The 26,431-nt window shown below is 43.9% G+C and overlaps 1 protein-coding gene across 3 annotated transcripts; it reads left to right on the plus strand.

Annotated features, from left to right (window-relative positions):
- Positions 1 to 878: 878 nt before the first annotated feature.
- On the plus strand, positions 879 to 26,431 carry MDM1 (Mdm1 nuclear protein). Of its 3 annotated transcripts, none has more exons than XM_081022448.1 (15): positions 879 to 1,061; positions 1,812 to 1,926; positions 2,557 to 2,918; positions 3,306 to 3,440; positions 9,741 to 9,920; positions 10,960 to 11,075; positions 11,793 to 11,892; positions 13,658 to 13,696; positions 14,054 to 14,229; positions 15,893 to 16,156; positions 17,455 to 17,597; positions 17,766 to 17,899; positions 19,462 to 19,711; positions 21,230 to 21,298; positions 24,642 to 26,431. In XM_081022448.1, the coding sequence occupies exons 1-15, from the start codon at positions 1,044 to 1,046 to the stop codon at positions 24,755 to 24,757; spliced, it is 2,217 nt and encodes a 738-aa protein (XP_080878574.1). In that variant the 5' UTR covers positions 879 to 1,043; the 3' UTR covers positions 24,758 to 26,431. The 3 variants fall into 3 exon arrangements, with proteins under 3 accessions (XP_080878574.1, XP_080878576.1, XP_080878575.1); XM_081022450.1 differs by having other exon boundaries at positions 19,462 to 19,564; XM_081022449.1 differs by lacking the exon at positions 13,658 to 13,696.

Raw genomic sequence — 26,431 nt, forward strand, 5'->3', positions numbered from 1 at the left:
ATTGCTTTGTTTTCCTTTGGACCACATCAGCAAGGCCTGGGGGTGGGGTGGGGTATTTTGTCATCTGGGCAGCCCAGGACCTCCAAAAACACAGCCCAGACTTGCGCCCGGGACATCACTTTGGTGCTACACAGCTGTTTCACCACAAAGGCGAACCCCATTGCCTCTCGAGACAGACGGATGCCAACAACAAATACAACTGCAAGTATTTGGCAATCATTTTTATTATTATTTCAATGCAATTTTACACACTTACCAGAGCAAACCTAACTTAACCAAAATATCTTTTGACTGCCCAAGTCATGTTTCAACTTCTTAGCACCCTTCATTTATGCTGTGTATGTGTGTGTAAAATTCAAAATACATCCTAACCTTAACCTACCTCACAAGCACCCGTTTTATTGCTAGGATTTTGTCTTTAATTCTGCCATCTTTCAACAGCAAGCTCTTTTCAGCTCGATTTCCATCACAGGAGAAGGTGGAAAGGAAGGAGACAAATGTCCGGACTCCAAAACCGATCTAGTTACAAAATGCATCCTCTCTAGATACGATAGTTACACGACACCCCCCACTCCACCCCAATCCGGCAAGAAGCGCAGATGGGTTTTCAAGCAACCCCGTTGCGCGAGCGAAGAAGAGCAGCAACTACTCCTCCCCTCTCTTGCCAAGATGCACGGGCTGAAGCCCAACTGCGCGCGGAGACACCAGCGCCCGCTTCCTCCCTCGGGGCAACTTTGGTCCTTCTTCGTGCGCGGAGGCAGCAGCAGCAGCAGCAGCAGCAGCAGGCGCAGCAGAGACCATCCCTCCGAGAGCATCTTCAAGCGGGGAGATGATGGAGGCAAGCCAAGCCGGGCGCTGTGATTGGTCGGCTCCCCGCGCAGGCGCCGAGCGGGCCTGGTGGGCCAGGCCGCGGCGCTTCGTCAAGGCGACGGCCGTGTTTACAAGCGGCCGCGTCCTGCCTCTGCCCCCGTTGCCACCCCGCCCCGTAACCGTCCCGGAGCGCCTCGGCCGCCCAGCTCCGTCCTCTGCTCCGTTTTAAAGCCATGCCTGTGCGCTGGAAGGTGAGACGCGGCTGCTCGTGTGGCCGCCACCTTTTCTTCTATCGGGGGCTTTTATCCATTTGCCCCCAAGGGCTTCTGCCCTTATTGTGTCCTCCCGTCACTTTTAAGGGCCGTTTGTGGCCGCCGTGGGGTTGCGTTCTGCAGCCGGGCAACCAGGCTCCTCCTCCTCCTGCTGCTGCTCCCGGCTGTCACTCAAAGCCCTATACCTGCCCTAACCCCAGCCTGGGGTTGGAGCATGCAGGAGGGGTGCCCCCGAGTGAGCGCAGGCGTGGGAGTGAGTCCGCTCCCACTGGAGCTATGAATGGGTTAGTATGTGGGCACCAGCTGGGCTGGGTTGGCATGCAAAACCTTTAGGGCCGCCACTCATCTCGCATTCAGGGCTCTGGCATCTTCAGTAGTTGTGTGCCCGGTGGAAATTCATTTCTGCTTGGTGTGGAGGTGGGTTCGTTGATAGGGAAACTTTTACCTGGGGGTTTCATGCTGGTGATGTGGTGCTTAAAACTTAAAGGTAGCAGGGCTTGCAAAAAAAAAAAAAACCCCAACAGCAACGTGAGACACAAATAGGTTCAGCTATGTATTAAACTCCCATGCGGATGACCCCCAATATGTCCTGTCCCTCAAGAAAAAAGATCTCATAAAGAGAGAGCAAGTGTACTCACAGGAATCTTTGCAGTAGAGTTAGGTTCGATGGAAGCTGTTGAAATAGTACGGCATCAAATCACTGGTTTCCACGTTTTTGTCTTGCCGTAGGGATTGAGTGAGTACAAGAGGAACTTCAAATGGAGGAAATCGGCTCAGTCTAGGCTTTGTAGCTCTGCACCTGAGCAAAAATGCCGATGGGCTGGACTTCGATCGGATGAGCTCGGTAAGCCAAATTAGGCCTTCTGTCCTTCTATGGCTGTATAATTACTGCTTTGTGTGTGTTAATTTTATAAACTTTACCATAGTATAGAGATAAATTACACCCCCCCGGACATCCTGCATGACAGCAGTATTATTTTCTAAGAAGAGAACAAAAAAACCAAAAATATTTTTCCAGGAAAAATGGAGGCACAATGTTGCATGCTTAAATTCAGTGACTATGGGAGAATGGACATAAATGATGATGCCTTCTGTAGCAGGGAGACATGGTTGGATGCACCTATTTATGTATTGCAAGGCTGGGCAACCTGTTGCCTTGAGCCCAGTTTTATGTGGGTAGCAAGGGGGGGTTGGAAGTGCATAGCAGAGGGAGAGAAACGGATGCCCTGCTCACTTTTGGCTTTGATCCTGTCACTACCAGTTGTGTGCCAGATGGTTTCAACCACTACAAAAAAATCACATAGGTGTTTTTGCAGGATCTTCTAAATAAAACTAGCACATATTTATGACGTCCATTTGCATTTCCCTTTCTCTCCTTTTTCTAACTGCTGCTTAGAAATAACATAATGCTTGAGAAGTGGATACCTGTGTAGGATTTTCAAAATGCACAGATTTGACGTTTCCTGTTTTGCAGGAATTGCAAGAGAACCCAGTTTTATTTCTAAGAGAAGAGTGCCTTATCACAACACACAGATTTCAAAGTCCTTTGAATGGATTGGGGACAATAATTCGGAGAAAGATACGTCATCAGAATATGAAATCCACCGGCCATTGGAGTTGCACACAAAAGACAGCAAAGATGATGTAAATCAGGAAAAAATTAAAACACCTGATGCACCCAGGCTTCCTGAAAAGGTGCATTCCAGCCCTGCAAGTTCTAGATCTGAATCAACTGTAGCTCTTGCAGAAAGCAAGATGTCACCACCCAAAACAATAGGGCATATAAACAAAAAACCACTATCTACCAAAAAGGAATTGGTAGAAAAAGACGGTGAGGTGAGACTACTGAAATTTCTTCTTGTTTTGATGTTGGAAGCAGAAGCTAAGACACAAGAGCAGCAGTTGAAGTGAATTTCTGTGTGAAATGTTTAAAAATTGCTCTTTTAAAAATTGTAGGTCTGTCATAATTATAACACATTAAGGGGTTTGGTTATGGTACTGTTGAAGCACATTTTGTCATTGATATGAATGGAAGCAAGATTTGTCTTTGAAATGTATATATTTCAGAGATGTTTATACAATATGATGGTATGACATTGCCTTCATCAGCTTTATCCAAGAAAATATTTACACTAATTTTAAACAGCTCATTTAAGGTTCAAACACTGTTAGAGGAAAGGAAGTTATATTTTCCCCAAGTTCATTGCCAATACTTGTTGACAGCTTAACAGAGTTTTGCAGAGGAAAGCAGGCCTGAATATTCCATGGTCAAGTAGCTTCCCTAGAAGCTCTGAGTATCAACGGCAATTTATTTGGAAAACTCCTCAAAAGTTGTCTCTAGTGCTTGCAGCAGACCAGGTAACTTTCAAGCATGTAAAAAGTAAGGTTCTTATTGTAAAGTATCATCCTGTACCTGGAAGTTTTCTTAAATGTAAGCCTCACTGAATTAACTGGGGATTTCTCCAAACTTAGGTTTGTATAGGAGTTCGGTTTTCATAAAATAATATTGATGTACTTTCATTGCAATTATATTCAGGTTTATTTGGAAATAAGTTCCACTGTATTCAGTTGAGCTTGCTCCCAGTTAAACGTGCATAGGATTTCTGTCTTGATACACCAAAGCGTGGTGCATAAATGTTACATGAGTAGTATATGAGGAATCTGTTTTATAGAATCATAGAATTGTAGAGTTGGAAGGAACCCCAAGAGTAATCTAGTCCACCCCCTGCAATGCAGGAATCTCAACAAACCATCCCCCATCAAGTTTGAAACCATACTGGATCCTGCTTATCTTTGCAAATGTGCTAGCAGTTTTATTGCTGCACCGCTCTTATGTACAGTATTTTACTAGGTAGAATCCCACAGATAAGCAGTTATCATTGGGGAGTGTGATGGGACGATGAGCTGCTTGTGTGTAAAATCCTAGTCCCTCAGAGTTTGGTCAAGTTTGCAAACCTCTGTCTGTAACGGAGCCCCTTAAACATGGCTCCGTCAGTCGCTGGCAGATTCCGACAGTGGTTGCTTTCGGAATCGCTTCCAACATAAAAGCTCCTTAACGGAAACACGTCTTCTGGACTCTCTGCGTGACAGTTTCCGGCGAGGAGTGGGTGTCCCTACAGGAGGTCCTGAAACCTCCCCACTGTTTTCGCTGGAAGTGTCTCTGAGCCATCCCTCCAGCTCCCTTTCCCTCAGCTCAGCTCCTCTCCCCCTACTGGTTCCCTCTTCAGCTGCTGAGTCTCTCCCAACCTGTGTGAGCCCTTTCACTTCCCTTCCTTCCGATGGCAGTTCCCTGACATCCACCTCCCCTCCAGGGCCCCCTTCATCCCCTCTCGCCCCCTCCTCTACGGGCGGTGAGGAGGCAAAACCCCGGAATGAACTTCCTTCATCTTCCGATGTCCCGAACACTTCTCTCCACCTGTTGCGGTTCCTGGTCTCGAAGTACTCCTCCTCCTCAGAGTCCATCTCCCCTTCCCCTTCCGATTCCGAGAATCCTTCCAACTCCTCCTCCTCATCGGTGGTCCCAAAGTATTCCCTCCGGAACCTCTCCACAGGCTGAGGTTTCCTTGGGAACCTTTGATGGAACGTTTCTATCAATACCTTGTCATTGATATCTTCTGCCATTACCCAAGTGTTTTCTGACTCCGGTTCTCCTTCCCACGCTACCAAATACTCCACCTGATCCCCCTTCCATCTGGCGTCGAGGATTTCTGCCACATGGCTGCTGCATTCCCTTTCTTCTATGACCGGTCCCCGAGTGGCCATCCCTTCTCGTCCCCCCTCATACGGTGACAGTAACGACCTGTGAAATACTGGGTGCAGTTTCATGTGGTTGGGTAACCGGAGCCTGAAAGCCACTGGGTTGACCTGTTGAATGACCTCAAAGGGACCCAATCTCCTGGGTCTTAATTTCTTACAACCTCCTTTGAACGGCAACCCTTGGGTTGACAGCCACACCCTATCTCCCACCCTTATGGTTTCACCTTCCCTTCGGTTCTTGTCTGCCTGCCTCTTGTATTCTTCCTTCGCCCTTTCTAAGTTGAGTTGGAGCTGACGATGGATTGCTTCCATTTCTTCTACAAAATGCTCGGCTGCCGGGACACCCCATCTCTCCCCTTCTCCCCCTGGGAAAGCCCTGGGATGACACCCATAATTAGCCAAGAAGGGGCTCATCCCTGTGGACACATTCTCGGCATTGTTGTAGGCAAATTCCGCCAGCGCCAACTTTTCTACCCAGTCATTCTCTCTGTCATTGACATAACACCTCAGGTATTGCTGGAGGACCCCGTTTGCTCTTTCCGCCTGCCCGTTGGTTTCAGGGTGCCGGGCAGTCGAAAAGTTGACCTCCACCTGCAGTAAGCTCATGAGCTTCCTCCAGAACCTGGAAGTAAATTGTTTTCCTCGGTCTGAGACCACCCTCAATGGCACCCCGTGCAACCTAAAAATGTGTTCTACAAATAACTTCGCTGTCTCTTCCGCCGTGACTGCATGCGAGCAGGCTACAAAGTGGCACATCTTTGTTAGTAGGTCTACCACCACCATGATGGCTGTTTTCCCCTTGGACTTCGGCAGATCAGTCATAAAATCTATCGACACTGCCTCCCAAGGTCGTTCTGGGGTTGGTAAGGGTTCTAATAGCCCCGCCGGTGCCCGCCTCTCCCCTTTGGCTCGCTGGCATTGCTCGCACCCTCTTACATACTCCCGTACATCTTCCCTCACCTTAGGCCACCAAAATTCCCTGGTGACCAACCACATGGTTTTGTGTTGTCCAAAATGCCCCGCCGTGGGGCTGTCGTGCAACTGCTTGAGTACCCTCCCCCTTAAGTCTCCTTCAGGGATATACAGTGCCCCTTTGTAATACAAAGCTCCATTTCTTTCCTCGAAACCCCCTGGTTCCTCTCCCTCACCCCTAAGACCTCTGAGCTTATTCTGGGCGTATTCATCATTCTCTGTTTCCTCTACCAGTTCTCTTTGTCCCACCAATGCCGCCCCACACACCCAGCGGTCCTCTGGAATGACATGTCTCTCTTCGGGTGCTCCCTCCCCCTCCAAATATTCAGGTTTGCGTGAGAGAGCGTCCGCCCTAATGTTCTCTGGGCCTGGCACGTAACAAATCTCAAAGTTAAATTTGGAGAACTCCTGGGCCCATCTCACTTGCCGTTGGTTGAGCACTCGTGCCGTCCTCCAATACTCTAGGTTCTTGTGGTCAGTGCACACTTGCACCTTATGTTGTGCGCCAATTAGCAGGTGCCTCCATCTCCGGAACGCCTCATGAATGGCTAGTAGTTCTCGGTCATACACCGTGTAGTTCCTCTCGGATTTGTTCAGCTTTCGCGAAAAAAAAAGCACACGGTCTCCACTCTGACTCCTCCTTCCCTGGCTGCAGAAGCACCGCCCCAATAGCTCTGTCTGATGCGTCAGTTTCCACTCTCATCGGTTTTTGTAAATCCACATGCAGGAGTTGTTGTTCCGAGGCGAAGGCCCTTTTTAGTTCCTCAAATGCTCGCTCCGCCTCCTCAGTCCAAACGAACTTCTTCTTACTGCTGAGACAGTCCGTAATGGGCGCCGTCAGGTGGGCAAAGTTTCGGATGAACTTACGATAGAAGTTCCCAAATCCTAGGAACCTCTGCACATCCTTCCTTGTTTTAGGTGTTTTCCATTCCAGCACCGCCTGGACCTTGCCGGGATCCATGGCCAATCCCTTGTCTGACAGGCGATACCCCAGGAATTCCACCTCCTTGGTATGAAACTGACACTTCTCCAGTTTCACCCACAGCTGGTTGGCTTGCAGCCTGCTCAACACTTCTCTGACGTCTCTCACATGCTGCTCCTCATTCTCAGAATACACCAACACGTCGTCTAAGAAGGCCACACAATTCTTGTAAAGCAAAGGCCCCAGGACATGGTTCATAAACGATTGAAAGCACGCGGAGCCTCCTTGTAGGCCGAAGGGCATAACTAAATATTCAAATGCCCCCAAAGGGGTGAACATGGTGGTTTTCCATTCATCCCCCTTCCTTATTCGTATCAGGTTGTACGCCCCCCTTAGGTCCAGTTTAGTAAAAATCTTTCCCTTCCTGACCCTTGTCAAAATGTCGTCAATCCTGGGCATAGGGAAAGCCACTGGTTCTGACACTGCATTTAAGGCCCTGAAGTCACACACAAGCCTCGGCTTGTTCGTGTTTTTTTTATCCACAAAAAACACTGGGCTGCCCCCCACCGCCCTGGACTCTCTGATGAACCCTCTCTTCAGGTTCTTGTCAATGAACTCTCTTAGCTCCTGCATCTCTCTGTCTGACATGGCGTACAGCTTGCCTACAGGGAGCTGTGCCCCAGGGAGTAAATTTATTTGACAGTCAAAGGGTCTATGCGGGGGTAGTTGGTCAGCTTCCCTTTCGCTGAAGACGTCGCGGAGATCTGCGTATTGTCGTGGTACCTTCACGTTCTCCGTTACTTCAGTCCCTGCTAGGGTGGCTTGGGCCCCTGCCAAACCCTTTCCCTCTTTGCAGTGTTCTAAGCAATGTGCTGAACCAAAAGAAACCACTCTCTGATGCCAGCCCACCAGCGGATCATGTAACGCTAGCCAGCTCATCCCCAATATAATGGGAGCTCCTCCCAAGGTGGCCACATTAAACGCTATCAGTTCGGTGTGCCTTGCCACCTTCATTATCATTGGGACGGTCTGCAAGCTGACTTCTCCTCCCAACAGCTCCCTGCCATCGATCGTGGTCACCTGCAGGGGGTTGCTTAAAGGGATCGTCTGTATCTGATGTTCAGCTGCAAACTCTTTGCTCATGAAATTGCAGGAGCTGCCTGAGTCCAACAGCGCCTTTATCTTTAGAGGGTGTCCGTTTGGCAGCTCTAGCGCCACTTCTATCACTAGGGCGGGTTTAGGAGGTTCTGGCGTGGGCACTTTCACTGCTCTTTGGCCTGGCTGCTGTGCCCCGACGGTGGCAGCCAGGCGTTGGCTTTTACTTGCTTCGGTATTTCTTCCTCTCTTCCCTCCACAGCTCCTACCATCCCTTGCCATTCCTTCCTCTGGGGGCAGACTCTGGCAAAGTGACCTGGCTGTTGGCAGAGATAGCATTTCCGGGCGCCTTTTCCCTCCTTCTTTCCCCCCTCACTGGGCTTTGAAACTGCGCGCGCGCGCGCTGTTCCGATTTCCATCGGCTCTGCCGGCGGGAAAGTTGGCTCTGGAATGTCTGGAATGCGGAACTCCTTCCAACGTTCCCCCTTCCCTTCCCGCCTCTCCAATGCTCTCGCCTCCTGGCGCGCTCCTATGGTCAGCGCTGATTTGGTCAGCTGGTCCATAGACTCCGCCCTGGGCGCCCGGGAAAGTTCGTCTTTCACAGCCGAAGAAAGCCCTTCTTCAAAGAGCATTTGAATGGGTTCCGCCGATAGATCCCACCCCAATTTATGGATCAACATGGTGAACTCAGTCCAGTACTCACGGACAGATCGGCTCCCCTGTTTGCAAGCCATTAACTGTCTGCGGACCACTCCCTGTTCAATATCGCTGGAAAACATCAGATCCATGGCGCGAAAGAACTTCATCGTGTCCTTTAGGACGTCACTATTCGCTGCCATCAGGGGTCTAACCCAGTCTCTCGCCCCCTTTTCAAGATGCCCAATCACGAAAGCCACTCGTGATTCCTCGTCAGGGAATTCATCAAACTGCAGATTGAGGGCATATTGCATCTCTGTCCGAAAGCCATGATAGTCTTTGGGCTCCCCCCCAAACTTCTGCACCAATCCTGGTACCTTTCTGACGAGCTGGGTGTCTTTCCCCTTTTTGTCTGCATCCTGAGCCCTCCTCTCCTCAAGCCTCGCCGTCTGCAGCGCTAGCTGGACCTCCAACACCCGGTACCTTTCTTCCAGGCTTGGACCCGCTCCAGCTCCTGCTTCTCCGGTTCCGGCTGGGTTGCTCATGATGCCTTCTCCTGCACAAGCTGCTCACGAAGACTGTCGGAATGCTGTGATGGGACGATGAGCTGCTTGTGTGTAAAATCCTAGTCCCTCAGAGTTTGGTCAAGTTTGCAAACCTCTGTCTGTAACGGAGCCCCTTAAACATGGCTCCGTCAGTCGCTGGCAGATTCCGACAGTGGTTGCTTTCGGAATCGCTTCCAACATAAAAGCTCCTTAACGGAAACACGTCTTCTGGACTCTCTGCGTGACAGTTTCCGGCGAGGAGTGGGTGTCCCTACAGGAGGTCCTGAAACCTCCCCACTGTTTTCGCTGGAAGTGTCTCTGAGCCATCCCTCCAGCTCCCTTTCCCTCAGCTCAGCTCCTCTCCCCCTACTGGTTCCCTCTTCAGCTGCTGAGTCTCTCCCAACCTGTGTGAGCCCTTTCACTTCCCTTCCTTCCGATGGCAGTTCCCTGACAGGGAGCATGACTTGTTTTTACTTAGCTGGATCAGTGCCATAACAACTGAGAAGTATAGATCTCTCAATTCATTATAACCTTGTTGAGTGATCTAGGAGACTTAAGCACTATTAAATGTCACTGGTTTCAGTGCAAGATCTAGGTTGCAGTCCTAGTCCCCTTACCTGGATATAAGCCCTCTTTAACTCAGTGGAACTTGCTTCTGAGTAACGGTGGTTAGGATTGCACTGTTAATTTAGCTTTAGAAATCAACAAATTAACATCTTTTCTGAACCAAAGTTTATTCACAGTTCAAGTAAATCCATCCCTCCATATAAGTCTCCTGTCATTATTCCTGAAACTGAATATGAAAGGAGTTTCAGAGCTTCACCCCCTGTGAAAGAACTGAAACAGAGATGCTGTTTGGAGGAGAAAGAACGTCCTGCATCTGAACCTGTAGAAATTTCATCTGGAGAAAAGGTATTACAGATTCATATTTAAGTAATTTTAAACGATTTCAAGTAACTTTTGATGTTAATACTTTATATATATGAAGATTATCAGGATCACGTTAGATTCTCAGCTGGTGACTCTGATTGGGGAAAGAAGTGTTTTTTTTAAAAAAATTATAAGGATTTTTTAAAATTATAAAGTGTTGCATTTTATCTTTTCATTGAACCTTTAGCAATGGATTGATAACATTTGGGATGCCATGTTTCTGTGCAAAGTTACTGAGCGAGTACAAGAAGCATGGAACCGCAATGTTAAGAAGGATGTAATGGCACTGTGATCTTCATTTATCTACTGTGTGGAAGCTGTTCAAGCTTCTAATCACGCTCCAGTAAAGTACAAATACATACTGTTCCCCCCCCCCCCCGTGTTTTGGCTTCATAACTTACACATGCAAAGTCTCCTAATAAGCTCCCCCTTAGGCTGTATTCTTCTAATTATTCCAAAGGTTTACCCATGATATACTAAAGTGAATTTCACTTTCTTCCTAATTAGTTATCATGTATTGTTATGTGTGTTCTTCCTTTTTGCTGCTTGTATTTTTTAATTTAATTCCATAGTAAAAAAAGATTTTTTTTTTAAAAAGTAAGTCTCTAAAACTGAACTTCATTAAAACAAAACAAAACAAAACAAAACAAAACAAAACACTGGGGTTGATATTACTTCATTTCATTTCATTTTGATGCTTCCCATATGGTAATGGGCCAAAGTTCAGTAGTAAAAGCAACTGCTTTGCGTGTTGATGGTCCCAGGTCCAATCTCTGGCGTCTTCAAGTCACGCTGGGAAATATCCCTGTCTGAAACGCTGGAGAGATACTACTGTTTATAAAATATGTCAACTAAACATTCTTCCTCAATTAAATATATCTGAACATTTTCACATTTCAAATTTTCCCGAAACTGCTGGTACATTGAGAAATGTCCAGACTTAAGATAATGTCTGATAGAAATGTAGTTTGTAGAGGCCTCTGGAAAAATTAATAATGTGCTTCTGAAATTTTTGCTTCAGAAAAAGGAAAAGGAAACATTTTTGAAGACTGCAGAAGATCAATCAAAGCTAAGCAAATCAGAAGCAAAGCTGAAAAAACAAAAACATAGGTTACTTGGATTACATAGAAATATTAAGTAAGTATCATATGACAGTTTTAGAGGGGGAGCCACATTAGTCTGGTGCAGCAAACCAGCAGTGTCTTGTGGCACCTTTTAAAATCAGAATTGTAGAGTTGGGAGGGATCATGAGGGTCATCTAGTCAAACCGCCTGCAGTGCAGGAATCTTTTGCCCAATTCATTTAATCTAGCATCTTGGAGGAAGCTAAAGATTTATCTCCAAATTGTGGCTAAATAGGATATCATAATTTTAATAGGGTACAGTGTAATAGCTCTATCTAAACTAAGTGAGAGATTTGCAGATGCACAGAGGACATTAGTGGCAGACTATGCCCTGAACCATCTTGGTCATGGCTGAACTAAGCCAGAGGTAACAACAGCTCATCCTAGGAACCAAATTCAATACATGAAACAATATAATAAAAGAGCAGTGCATCTTAGAATGTGCTGAGTGGTTTTTGTTATGCTGAGTGAAGCCAATCCCCCCATATCTTCAAGGTGGACTTGAGACAGAGTGTGCCTCTTTTTACAAATGAATTGCTGCTAATTGCTCACTTCTCCTACAGGTAATGTTTATTTCCCAGAGTTTTGCCTGGACCTATATCATACAACATTTTCTCTCTTTAATATTAGGATGAAAGATTTAAAGGGGGGCGGGAAGCAATGACAAAGTTTATCAGATAATTGCAAAATAATAAATCTCTCTCCCCACCCTGTGAACTTGCTTTTCCCAGGAAAATGAACACAGAATACAGATCAAATTTCTTGTCTCCAGCACAGTATATGTACAAAGATGGAGCCTGGTTACGTATCAGGGGAAACAAACCTGATCAGGTGAGTCATCACTTTGAGTATTTCCACCTTATTTGTGAGCAGACAAATTGGTGGTGGTGGGAACCATTTCACTGAATTTCTCCAGAAGAAGTTATGCAACAGCATCAGTGAGGTGGGGTTCTTCATTACCTGTGGCAGTGGTTTAGGGCTGAATCCAACTAAATCATTTCGGAAGGGAAGCTGCTTCCACAAGTTCAGGGGAACTTCCCCTCCCTCTCCTCTCCCCATGCATCCCCTGCCCTACTCCCAAAACTGCTCAAGAGGCTTGGGAGGGCCCCCACATCATATTTGGGGTGGGTGGGGGAGGAGAGAAAGGGGAATCCTGTTGCACTCATGGAAGTTGTTTTGCTTGTACAGTGACTTGCTTGGATACAACCCATAGGTTCCTGACTATCATTTTGCACTGTCCAGGTCTAGTTTTGTTTAAAGTGGTACAGTATTGCTTTAAATGAATAATTCAGGTGGGGCTTCAGTGTTTAATATTCGCCACCCTCTGTAACACTGGGCTTCAGGCCCCAAAGAGACTCTTTGCAAATTGCTGAGTGACAGCGTGAAAGTATAGTTATAAAGCCTTCCCAAGAGAGCTGTTGCCTGAAGACAATTGCTTATGTGTTTTGTAAAGTGTATGTTTACTTTTGGCATAAATTCACCTCAAATTAGACTTCTGAAATATTAATACAGGGCAATTCATAATCACAGTAGGGATTTCTGGAGCCTATGACCTGCTGGGATAGTGAAACTTAGGTGTTCTTTGTGCTTCTTCATAATTCACCACAGGCATTCTCAATATCCATTCCCATCTCCTCCCAAGGTGCCCAGTTGCTCTGACCATGCATGCATCTCTTCTGCTACAGTTTTTTGCTTTTCAATCAATTTTTGCATGCAGAAAAATGGATCTTTAAAATAGCAAATTCCCAAATCTGTGTTTAGTAAAAGGGTACTGAAACTTTACAGACAGATGTCAGAAAGCTCTCAAATTTCTTGATATTTGGAGATCTCAGTGTGTGTTAATTTAAGCACAGAGTGACTTTCTCATTGATCTTTGCTATCTAGTCAGATTGTGCTGCAAATACCAGCAATCCTATTCCCTGAAATATATAAAGGTAATTTTGAAAGCATTTTAAAGCTTGCTTAGCTTGGTCAATATGTTAATATACTAAGATTTTCCGTTCCTTGGATTTTGTGACGTGGCTTATAATAATAAACATGACTGTACAGTGCCTGGAAGTAAAAGCTATGGGTTATAGCCAACTAAATCCTACTTGGAGTAGACCCATAATAATTAATAGACCTAAGTTAGCCGTTAATATCAGTGGGTTTTCTCTCATAAAACATAAGACCTTATGTTTGTACTGTTTCTAACTATTAACATAATGCTAACAATTTGAATGCTTTGATATTGTAGAGGTGTTGTTGCAGAAATTATGATACACCAGTAAAAATTAGGGCTCTGTATAGTTCTGTATATTCATGGCTAACATTAACTACATGAAATACACATGCAAATATTTAATCCTGCAAGTGTCAGATTGGTTACTGATAACGCATAGTTTTAAACAGGGATGTTTATTAAGAATGCCATTCAAAACAAGTCATAAGGAGAGTAGATCACATTCTTTGTAAAGTGAACTGTAGGAGGCAGGATAACACCACAATCCCAACAGATGGAAAGGGATCGTTTTTCATGTGAGATTGAATCTCATTTACTGTAACATAATCAAATAAGTAAATAAATGCTATTTTATTTCTGTGTTACTTTCTTTAGGGTTCTCAAAACACCCTAAATACCATGTGGTATATGGAGGTTGGTTGCATCTAAGTTCTTCCTGCTTGGAGCAATTATAACATTTCTGAACCTTCAAAATGAAATACAATGTGGCATTAAGCAAATGTATAGCTGGTAGGCTTTTTGTGCTTGCTGCATAATTTATTTAACAGCTGTGCTTGGGCTTGGCCGCTTGTAACTCTTGCTTGCTTTAAAAACTGTATCTGCACTCTTATATATGCTGCTCCTTGTTGGTGCTGCCGCTGGTCATGTACATGTATTCTGTGACACGCTGCTCTGTGCTGTCAGTTGTGACTATTAAATGAATTAATAGTTTTAAACAAATGTTACAGACCACAATAAAAAAATCCAACTTTGTGAAATCTTCATACCCAGGTGAAAGAACTTCGGGAGAAAGCAGAGGCCTACAGGCGAAGGGTCCAGGGAACTCACTTTTCCAGAGATCATTTAAATCAGATTCTGTCAGATAACAACAGGCTTTGGGATTTGTCCTCGAATTCCAGTGCTGAAGAAATCATTAGCAACAATGTCAGAGCTCTAGATCTTGCAGGGTAAGGGATTCTGTGTGGAATAAGCCAACCCGGAATATGATAGTTTAAGAAATGGAATATTCATTTCACTAAATGAGTGCAATTTGTGGTTACAGCCTCTAATATTCCAATTATATCGCTTTGTGCAGTGATCTTGAATTCATTTAGGACTGCTCTAGAAAAAAACGTGCTAAAATGGCCATTCTTGGCATGAAATTCTCCCTTTTTTCATCTCCACAATGTTAGTAATGAAACATATGAATGTTTGTGTGTGTGTGTATTAATATTTTTTGTGTGGCAGAAAACTTTTTAAATCAAGAAGTGAAATCAAGTTCAGTGGGCTTTATTGCATAGCTATTTTATTAGCAGCACAACCCTAACATATTTATTCAGAAGTAGAACCCTTTGATTTTAATGACAAATACTTCCATGAAAATTTGTTACGTGACTGTAGCCTATGTAAAATTGATTTCAAGTGCTCAGCATCTCTAGATCATGTTGGAAGTATGTGTGTGAAGACCGGTTTTTGCAGGCTGTACATCTGTGCTTCCACACAAGAACATGCTACATGGGGGTAAGAGGGGAAATGAATCCAGTAACTGAGTGACCCTATAGTGCCCTCCAGTTGTTGTTGTTGGGTGTCAGCTCCTATTAACCCAATCCAGCATGGTTAATATTCAGGTATTATGGGAAGTATTATGGAAGTGAGAGCTGGACCATAAAGAAGGCTGATCGCCGAAGAATTGATGCTTTTGAATTATGGTGCTGGAGGAGACTCTTGAGAGTCCCATGGATTGCAAGAAGATCAAACCTATCCATTCTGAAGGAAATCAGCACTGAGTGCTCACTGGAAGGACAGATTGTGAAGCTGAGGCTCCAATACTTTGGCCACCTCATGAGAAGAGAAGACTCCCTGGAAAAGACCCTGATGTTGGGAAAGATGGAGGGCACAAGGGGAAGGGGACGACAGAGGACGAGATGGTTGGACAGTGTTCTCGAAGCTACGAACATGAGTTTGACCAAACTGTGGGAGGCAGTGGAAGACGGGAGTGCCTGGTGTGCTCTGGTCCATGGGGTCACAAAGAGTCGGACCCGACTAAACGACTAAACAGCAACAACAACATTATGGGAATTCTAGCTGAAAACATCTGAAAAGGCACCAGGTTGGGGAAGACTTCCCTTCTGGCCCTATTCATTAGGAGGTTCAGTAGGAAGCCGCAGTCATATCAACTCTTCTATGTCTAAGTTTAAAATTCTGCATTACAGTACATACACAGGAGTTGGAATTCAAAGACTTACTTTAGGCTCAGGCATGTCCAATGAGCTTTTGGCTTTTTTATTTAACCAATAATCCTCAGTGCCATTTCGCAAACTTGCCTTGAAAGTTATCTCAGTTTCAAGTGTTTTTCGTGTGACCTGAAGCCCCCCAGAGCACATTTGATCTTACAGTACTGGTTATGCAATTTTTTGAATACTGGCTGCAAAGGCTTTCGTTTAAAAGTTTAAAACCCTAGCGGATTCCCTACAAGCTGAACTATGTGTATGTTGGTATGAAGTATAAAACTTATCAGAGTTTATATGATAGTTTTGCTTTTAATTATATGTTTGAGTCCGATCAGTATATTTCTGAATACCTAAGGGAACATCCTGAATTCACTGCACTGCTTGCTTCCTCTTTATACAGCGTCCGTGAGAGAAAGCTCTTGCCACATCCTGAATTGCCAAAACAGTTCCAGCTGAACAGCACTGGGAAATTAGGCATGTCAGACGCTGCCACTGTTCCAGTCAAACAGCGTTTGGTTTGGGACAAACCAGGCAATGATGAGCAACTGGAAAATCAGTCACCAGCATTAGAGGAAGAAGAGGGGGCGAAACGTAAGCCGGAACCGGAAGAGATCGAAGAACTGGAAGAAAACGATAAGGATGCCAATACAGACGCCCAGCAAGTGTAAGTATCTAAAATTATGTTTCAAACCAACGTCATTCAGTTATGACAATTACACGCAATGTCTGTTAAGTAGGGCAATGACAGTTTCACTATGTAATGGAGGAATCAAATCGATGTACATGAATGAGGTTAGAAATTACTATTTCAGTTTGAACTAGTTTTTTTTTTTGTTCTTACTAATTAGCATCACTATTCATTCAGAAACTGTTGGTTGCCACTTGTTGCTAAACCTGAATTGCACGACTTGCAATAAACCATGGTTTTCCTGTTTGGATGCAGTGATGAGCTAATTAAGCATAGTACGCCAGGGGACGTTGTGGTGGGAGCACATGAGTACAAGGCTTGTTCATGTAATGCCATACCATGTTTTGAAGTTGTATCAAGAAAGAATGATTAACCTCCTGCTGGATTATTTTACACATGGATTATTTTACTCATATTGCAAATTGGGAATTGCTCTAAAAACCATGCTGAAAGTTACTTTCCATGTTAGTTTTTTTCCTCCTTATGGGAAGCAGCTGGAAAATGGCTGACAACGCATGTCTTGGTAACATGAGAATCATGAGATAATGGTTTAGAGATACAGCTAGTGACATTCTTCAAAGCATATTAAATATGAAAGCATCTTTTTTTTTTAAAAAAAGTATGTGCTCACTCTTTGATATTGATAAAGAACACAAATGGGAAAAGTTAACAAGGTAGATCCAACTTCATTTGCTGGTGTACAAATATGAAATGAAATGAAATTTTTTACAGTCCCAGACCAGTTTTGGTGTACAAATATAACTAGGAGCATAATGACTGTTTTGTGGTGATACTAAGATAGGACACATTCTTAAGATAGAGAAGAACAGGAAAACTAGGTAGAAAACCAGTATTACTGGGGGTCGAAGTTGCACTAAAGATAACACTATGGGGGCCATAATGGTGAAAGGGAGGGGGCTTTTTGGAAATCTGTGAGGCCAATGAATAATGGGTGTAAGGCAGCCATTAATAATTTAGATTGGATAAAAAGAATGATTCTGTCTATTGGACCGAACGTGTAAAATTCCTAAGCAGTCTACCTAGAATATTTGTGGGAACCAACCAAACCCACAGAAATGAAGATATAATTGTATATTTTGAAGGCTCTCTTGTGGTTTTCATTCTCTCTTGTTCATGGCCTATATAATATGTAGAACTTTCCCTGGGAGAGCAAACAAAATAAGACTTTTCAATTTATTAATTATGGCCACCAATAAATTAGAGGATACATTTTTTACCATGTGTATATTTGTATGTTTTGTCATATTTTTCAGAGAAGAAAACATGAATGCTCCAGGTGATATGGCAGAGTCTTCTTTGGTATCCTCACAAGTGGGCGGCAGGCTTCCTACTCCACAGCTAAGGGCACTTGGTGGAGCCCAAAGAACACATCATGACCTTACAACACCAGCTGCTGGTAACAATTTAATGATTCATAGATATAGATACAGTATAAAGACAGAGACATATAGATACACACACACACACACACACACACACACACACTTTAAATATAAAAAGAACACAAAGCAATTTATATCTGGAAATTCAGCATTAACAATAGTGTGTTCTTTTATTCCTGTAGGAGGTGCTGTTTTAGTATCTCCTCCAAAAGTGAAGCCTTCATCCTCGCTGCATGTGAGGCAGGGGTCTTCAGAAAAGCATGCCTTGGCAAGTCAAATCTCAAGGGAAGACTTGAAAAGAAAATCTAACAGGGTGGTACGTTTTGCTTAAAATTTGCTTAGAATTACCATTTGTTTTCACTTTCTTTGTTTTCACGTCTACTGAATAAAAATGACAAATTATCTAGTGTTATCTGTTGAAGACCGTGAAGCAGTTATAGTTTTATCAAACAAATGTCATGGAAGTAAAGGGGGAAATAACAGACTATGTATTCCAGTTGCTAAACATTGCACAGACATGCACTAACCCCTGATGGAGTGTTTTAGTGCAGGCTTTAGACTGAAAGCACTTCCTATCAGCCCCTCCTCAGACGATCTGAGATTTGGAGAACGCTTTTCTTTCCACTATGCTTGAGGTGTGGAAGAGGAGTCAGGGGTACTTGGCTTCCCGGCTGTCTCTACTACACCCTTTCCTGGATCACCCAGGAATCACCTGCCTGGGACATTATAACCAATTTCATATGTGTGAGGAGGCTGGTAACTCAAGAGAGGGGGATCTATTTGAGATGGAGCCCCCAAGGCCCCCAAATCCCCCAGAGCAGCTTATGACGCTATTCCTGATCCCCCCCAAAATTGACTAACAGTTCTATAGGCCTGTAGCTATGCTAGGCAAATGGCCTTCCCTAGACCATTGATTGACAGCCTTTGAAAATGAGTGCCAGTGATACATTATCTGCAGGAATGGGCCGGTCTGAGATTTGTATTAGATGCTATTGAATGCAGTTTCCAAAGTTTAGGTGCTAAACAGGACAAGCTCAGCCTCAGTGAAGCAAGCCTATCTGAAACTAATTCACCACTGGTACCTCCCTCTGGTGAAATTAAGTCATAGTAAACCATCCCTATCACTTGACGGTTGGAGATGGAGGCTCGGAATGAGGCTCCTACCTCCACTTATGCGATTCAATCTTTGATCATTTCTAAAATGACTAACTAAAGGTAAAGGTAAAGGGACCCTTGACCATTAGGTCCAGTCGTGACCGACTCTGGGGTTGCGGCGCTCATCTCGCTTTATTGGCCGAGGGAGCCGGTGTACAGCTTCTGGGTCATGTGGCCAGCATGACTAAGCCGCTTCTGGCGAACCGGAGCAGCGCACGGAAACGCCGTTTACCTTCCCGCCGGAGCGGTACCTATTTATCTACTTGCCCTTTGACGTGCTTTCGAACTGCTAGGTTGGCAGGAGCAGGGACCGAACAACGGGAGCTCACCCCGTTGCGGGGATTCGAACCGCCGACCTTCTGATCGGGAAGTCCTAGGCTCTGTGGTTTAACCCACAGTGCCACCCGTGTCCCTCTAAAAATGACGGACTAGATGATCTCAACAGCAGTCCCTTCAGCTCTTTCCCCCCTCTATTTTCACTGGCCCCAAACTCCTCCGTACACAGCTATTAACCTGCATTTATGCACTCATGAAACTAGTTTGAGGGACTCGTGTGTGCAGAAGTGATCAGTTAAATGTGACATTCATTGAAAGTAACTTCAGTGTCTGCAGCCAGACATAGCTAACTAAGTGGAAAAGGACAGTCTTGTTCATTTCCTGTGAACAGCACTGGCACAGTTTTTCACAACGTGACAGGGTCTTTTTTCAACTCTGTCTTTTCAGGATGAAGAGGATACGCCACTGAGTCCTTCCCCAGCTGCTGGGCTGAAAACTGTGGACCCTTTGCCTCTGAGGAAAGATCAGTGGTGCAGCCGAGATTCGTCCGGTGCAAGAAGCTCTCCAGCTTCAGCATATTCAGGGCAGGCAACAAAAGTTCCTGGCTTAAAATCAGCCAAGGATGCTTCTCTGCCCTATTGGAGTCCATCGTGCCGCATTCAAGGAATGCTTAGGGATCCTGAGTTTCAGCATAACGGTTGGCTTACTTTCTACACAATTTTTCACCTTTTTTAGATAGGTAGAATGGCTTTATATAAGAGCTTCTGGGTCTTGGCAGGAGCAGCAATGGAAGCTCTTAATTTCTGTGAATCTGTACATTGAAAAATACCCAAGTATCTCCTGTTACTCTGCAATGTGACCCCACACTGAAAAACTGAAACAGCCAAAAGTAGACAGCTCCCTTAAGCATGCAGAAACTTTCTATTAAATATGTTTCTCAGCAAATTTATATACCATCCTCTGATATAAAATATTAAAGCAGTGTATATGTTGAGAGTAATGCAAGCTGAACGGCTAACGTGCATAACAACTGGCTGTCATGCATACTCATCAGGCCACTTGATGGCATTGGACCCGATTTGGGCTCAAGCCTGGCACAGGGATTTGCCTGGCCCCTCCCACCTTTTGCCCCATCTGGTTTGAGCGGCGGGGCTGCAGATGCATCCCTGGCCCTACTGTTCTGTTAGACTGATACCCCCTGGCCAGGGTTTGGACTACGCATATAGCCTGTGTTTCTGACTTGCCAGCATCTTTTCCTAGAGCCTTGAAAAGACTATATCAATGGAAGCAGGAGTATGCAGCCTTTCCCCCAAAAGGACCTGAATTCTCTTGGAGGTGATCTGCCAGCAGTGGGGTGGGACCGCAGATTGTTCACACTCTTTCTGTTCTAGCCCTCTTTTCCCTGCTGGGTAACCCTTCCTCAGCTGGTTAACTCTTCCCTCGCCTGCAATTCTGATGATGATTGACTCCATGGTTGCTATTATATTCAGGATTGTGGGAAGAACAGGGGTGGCTTACAGCTTTCCTCTTCCTGCGATCTGAAGGAGTTAATATGTTGGGGGAATGCTTTGTTGACCAACATTGTTGAAGAACGTTAACTGTACATTAGTACCGTATTTTTCTGTGTATAAGACGCCCCCATATATAAGACGACCCCTATTTTTTTAAACCCAAAATTTCGAAATTAAGTTGTTTAGCTTTTTTGGGGGGGTGGGGAAGGTCACTTCTGCCAATTGCTCACCTGCCTGCCTGCCACTGCCAATCACTTCCACAGCCACTGCCGATCACATACCTCGCCGCAGCCGCCAATTGTCTGCTCGCTCGCCGCCACCAACAGCCCACCCGCCCACTTGTTGCAGCTGCCAATCGCTTGCCCACCTCGCCACAGCCGCCAATCGCCTGCCCAATTGCCGCAGCCGCAGCCAATCGCCAGCAGGCCTTGCCGCAGCCACCAATCACCTGCCCAATTGCTGCTGCCAATCTTTTACTTGCTGCTGCCATTAATCGCACGTTCCCGCTCTGCATTCACTATCCATGTATAAGATGACACCCAAATTTTGCCTGTTTTTTTAGCAGAAAGTGTCATCTTATACACGGAAAAATATGGTATATTGGCACTTTTGTGTTTAAAAGTAAAATCTTAATTGCTTTCCCATGAGGAGGTAAAGTATTTGTGGACTGGAGAAATGCAATGTTGTATGCTGTTTCTTTTTAGGCGGTGTTGCAAGCCCTAAAAGGAGCTGGATGCAATTACCACTTCAGGAGAGAAACTATAATGATGAAGGTATTTCCCCTCTTTTATCCATGTTAAATATAACTAGAGCCGTTAATAAATTTTAGGCATTTATTATTAATGTCATTATTAATAATAACAACAACAAATAATTCTGTATTTCACTTTCCTCTACTCCCCCCCCCCCTCAGTAGGAACTATGAAAGCTGTTGTAAACATAGATATTTCATACTAATTCATGCTAATGGAACCTTCTCACATATTGTTGCTGTCATTTGGAGTATGCTTTCTGTATGCTTTTGGCTTAGTTAAAATAGGATGTTTGCACTTAGAAATTCTATCAAAGCCTTCCATAAATGTAAACTTGCATAATTTCTCTCAAACTGTGTGATATGCAATAAGGAAAAAGAAATGAAGAGTACATTCAGCCTAGAGGAGAAAAAATTGGGAGGAAAGTGAGATAATGTTTTTCAAACTATTAAAAAGTGTGTGTATAAATATATAACTAGTCTTGCGCGTGCGCTCTCTCTCTCTCTCTCACACACACACGTGTATGAATATGAGAATGTATATGCATGTGTTATGCAGTGAACTGTTTTGTTTGTGATGAATATAGAATCCCATGGCTTGATTTTAGTTCAGTGGAACCTTGGTTGTCGTACATAATCTGTTCTGGAAGAGCGTTTGACTTCTGAAATGTTCAGCAACTGAGGTGCAATTGCCGGTAGGCAAAATCCATTGAAAAAATGGAGAAACACACCTCAGAAGCTGTTTGACTTCTGAGGTGCATTTGAAAACGGAAGCATTCACTTCTGGGTTGTTGGCCTTCTAAAGCTGAAACATTCGACTTCCAAAGCTTTCGACAACCAAGGTTCCACTGTATGTCATCCCACTGATTATGTTTGGATGTAGTGTTAGCTGTGGTTGAGAGCTACAAGAGCAGTCCTGAGTGAGCCTTGGCTTTGTGCACTCTCCTCAGGCCACGGTGGAGGAGGTCAGAAACATGCCATACAGACCCTAAACTGTGGTTAACCTTAATCATGGTCAGCTGAAACAAGCCAGCTTCATTAAGTATGGTTTGAAGTTGGCTTGTTTCAATGCACAGTATTCAGTATTCACCACAATTAAGTGTTAACATCTGAATAAAGCTGTTGTGTAGACCTCTGTAGCTATACCATTCCAAGATCATAAGTACGTGAGGAAAGAATTTTAGTATGCCCTGATTTACTAACTCAATTGGAACTTGAAGACTACAAAACTTAACACCATGTCTGCTACTTGTAGTAGTCCCTTAGCAGCCTTACCATCCCTTGTCTGTGCGTAGCATCTTAGGTTTGGTTTCTGTTTTGCCTCTAACCATTCTTCTTCATTGCATTGTTCGCTTGAGACGACAAAGCACATATTTGATCAAATATTTTCAAACTGTACGACCTCCCTAAATGCACCTTTTAGATTTGAACTGCAAATAAGATCAAGGGAGTGCTTGACTGGAATTATGATGCTAACTACCATCTAGGGCCTAGGACAAGGAGAGAGTAGGGTCATTCAGGTCTCCACTGAATTTCTTGAGGCTCATTATATATGAATCCCAGGCAAACATAAAGTGGATAAATAGAGGAGACCACAGGCTAAATCACACAATTATTTCTGAGACAGTGAAACCTGTACAGAATAACGATGCTACATAGTTTTCAAATGGGGAACTGTTGGTGAGAAACGGTCCTCACAACCACATAAAAAGAAATACTCAGTTTTCTTTCCACCTCTGTAGCTTGGCAGCTTTTGATGTAGGGTCATGACTTGTACACACACAAAAAAAGAGGCGGAAAAATCTGTGTTCTTTGGTTTTAGCACTTCTGAATTAATGTGTGAATCATCCCTAACACTTGCCATTAAAGAGGAATTGTTTAGCTTGCAATGCCCCATTGCACAGATTGAGACGGGAGATGCTTGGAAGTACTTGCTCAGAATTAATGGCTGCATATGCAAATATCATAGAAACTGCTGCACCTTCTGAGTAAGGTCCACCTGATACTTGGCTCTTTTAGCAGCTTTCAGTAATAGCTCAGACTGAAAAGTGTGTGGGCTGTGCAGATTGCTCAGCAAAGCAACTATAAATGTTTACAGAAAGCCTCTAAAGTCAACCAGGTCTTCAGCAATGCCCTGCAGTCTCATCACTCTTCTTGAGATGACAGATCGTTGCCAAACAGTTGCTCTGCTACTGAAAACAAATGATTAGCAGCAGAAAAGCTAGTATCTGAAATTTTATCTAATTTTAAATGCACACATTTACTGTGCAGTGCTTAGGTGCTGAGTCTTGGCACCTCTTTAATGGTAGTTTCAGGAAAGGAACTATAGTGATGGAGGTAGTCTGTAATTTTTCTTGCATACAGTGTTTTTGAACATTTCTCAGGCAAACTCTTTCAGAAACTTAGTGCAACTTAGGACCACAAAACTAGCATATAAAGACAAACCAGGCAGCTGCTCTTTCAATAGCTTTCCGGTTTGGTCTTTTGCGATTATGGCAGGCAAAACTCTTGACGATGTTGTATTACAGAAATAGTGACTTGGTAGAAACTCTTACTTTTGTGTGGATTTGAGCAACGTATGGTTCATGGGTAAGTATGTCCATCTATCAGTTCATGCTACATGCAGCAGGGTTGCTTTGCTCTCCTTATGTGCAGCGCATAAGTTACATGGTAGCCAGAGGCTACTCAGAGTGCACATTGGAAGTGATGCATAAATCAAGAGTGTACCTCAGAATTCTTTGCAGTGTTGCAGAAGATGTTGTGGCATGCCTCTTGGCTCATGCTTTGATTTCCTGGAACTGGGGTGCAAGCAATATTTTCCACCGTAGAGTTTTCCGTAGCTTCAATCCCCTTGTGTGTGCTGTTGCTACATCTGTATCTTCTTACAGCTAAGTTCACCCCACGCAGTATGGTCAAAAGTGTGGCCCATGTTAACTGTCAATGAAAGTAAAATGGTATTTCCACCGGACTGAGTTTGCACCAATACAAGAAAGCATACTTTGGAATCCGATGTGTTCATTTATGCTTTTGGTCCTTTCAGAAATAAAATACAGCACCTCTAGTTTCAATATTAATAGGTTGCTCTTAAAAAGTATAATTGTGTGTGTGTTTTTTTTAAAGTACCATACAGTTCAGGAAGCTTTGAAGATGTCATAATTTTAAAAACCAATCTAAATCTGGCTTCACTATCCATATATACTCCTAATTCCCCAGTGTAGAAAATAAATATATGTTTGTTGGTACGTTTGTGTTAACCTTACAGCTCCTAAAGAGGACAATGTCCATTTTAGCAAGCCCCTAAGCATATTTTGCTTATCTTGTTACCATGTATCTGATTGGTTCCCCCGCCTTTGTTATGTTTACAGATGATGATGACCGATTGTCCCAGCTATCTGCTCGATCTGCTGCTTCTAGTTCACTGGCATCTCAGGTTCTAGAACGAGCGCAGAGGAGAAAGGAGAACTTCTGGGGCAAAATGTGATTGTGTTCAGCTATACTCCTGAATTGTTTTGGTATTTTAATACCAATTTGCGGAAATTATTTGAGGCTGAATTCTGGTTGTTTGCACTTACCACTTTGGTAAAAGGGTCCCATATAGGAAATGCTGGCTATTCACATCCCTTTATCTTGGATAGGACAGGGATAGATGACCTGTGATCCTTTGGGAGTTTTTGCATGACAGCTCCACTCTGGTCATTGGCCGGGACTGAAGAGAGCCTAGAGTCCAGAAACATCTAGAGGTCACAGGCAAAGCTCCTACTGGCATGGGTTCGGAGAATGCACAACCTGTCTTAGATTTGAGCTCTACCTCATTTGGTCACAAATGTTTTTAGCTAGAGCAGTGTCAGTCTTGTTCAAATGGCATTATAGCAGAGAAGTGTTGCCATGCTACAATGTGTTCATCTTCATCATCCATCACAAAGAGGAGATTGTCAAGTATTCCCAGTGAAGTAAGAGTAAATAACATGAAGGATGAACCCAGGTGTAGGTTGCCAGCAACCTTCATTGATTCCTGACCTCAGCATTTCTTCATCTCTTCTGGCACTCACTGAGCCCCAAAATCCTTTAATCCCACCCAGCATATTCATATAAATAATTCCGATTCCTCGTGTCAGATTCATCAGCACTGATCTTTATGCTCCAATGCAGTCTTGGCATTTACCCAAAGCTATTATGGACCTAACATGATTTTTGACTTGGTCATGTCTGTGCAGGTTCCAACAGGAATCAATGTAGCTTCTGTGGCTGCCTTGGCAATACCAACCTGAGTCAGTTTTCATTATGAGAGTACCAAGTAAGAGACAACCACAAAAGTTACTCTCATGACCCAACACCACATCATCCTGTTACTTTGGTTCTGTCCTCAATATACATTCCAGTGTCACTCCCCTTCACCTGTTAGCAGTTTTATCATAAAGACGAAGCTAAATCTCAGTCCATAATACTCCAGGTAATGAAGCCCATGAGCAGTATCTGAACCGAAGCGTTCTTCAACATTTCACAGAAGGAAAGGTTATTGGCAGTCTATGAGCCAGACAAAGACTTGTTGCCACCCATTCAACTAGTGGTTGTTTGAGTAGTTGTTTAAAAGTAAATTTTAAACAGGCCTCTCACGTGGATTGGGACTGTCATTGGGGACAAAGAGTTAAAGCTGTGCTGCCCCAAACCAATGTCCCAGTCCGGATCGGGGCTCCCACACCTGCAACTTACTTTTTAAAATGATTCATATCATTGCTAATTGTGTGAATAGAATAATGCCTAGTTTGGCCCTAGTTGTATTTAAATCACAGCTGTGTTTCTCTGTCATGATAATTTTCAGGTTTGTACACGTGATCACTGTTAGCCATATTGAGTTTTAAATGTTGTATTTAGATCACCACAGCGGATTCTTCTCAAGACTCAGGGAATTGGAAAGAACTGAACTTGATGACAATGCAATGTTGTCTTGCTGTGCTGTTTCAGAATTATTAGCATCGTAGAAAGATTTTTAAAGCTAAAATGGGTTTATTCTTTCACAGATTAGCCCACAGCATTTTAACATTCAACAGCACTGTTTATAAAGAAGTGATGGAACTTTCATTATTATTTTTTAATGTTAGATTTTTATGATTAAAAAATCGCTTTTTATGTGTTTTAAAATAAAAATCAAGTTGTA

Source organism: Podarcis pityusensis (genome assembly GCF_964106645.2).
Source record: "Podarcis pityusensis genome assembly, chromosome: 10".
NCBI classification, from domain to species: domain Eukaryota; kingdom Metazoa; phylum Chordata; class Lepidosauria; order Squamata; family Lacertidae; genus Podarcis; species Podarcis pityusensis.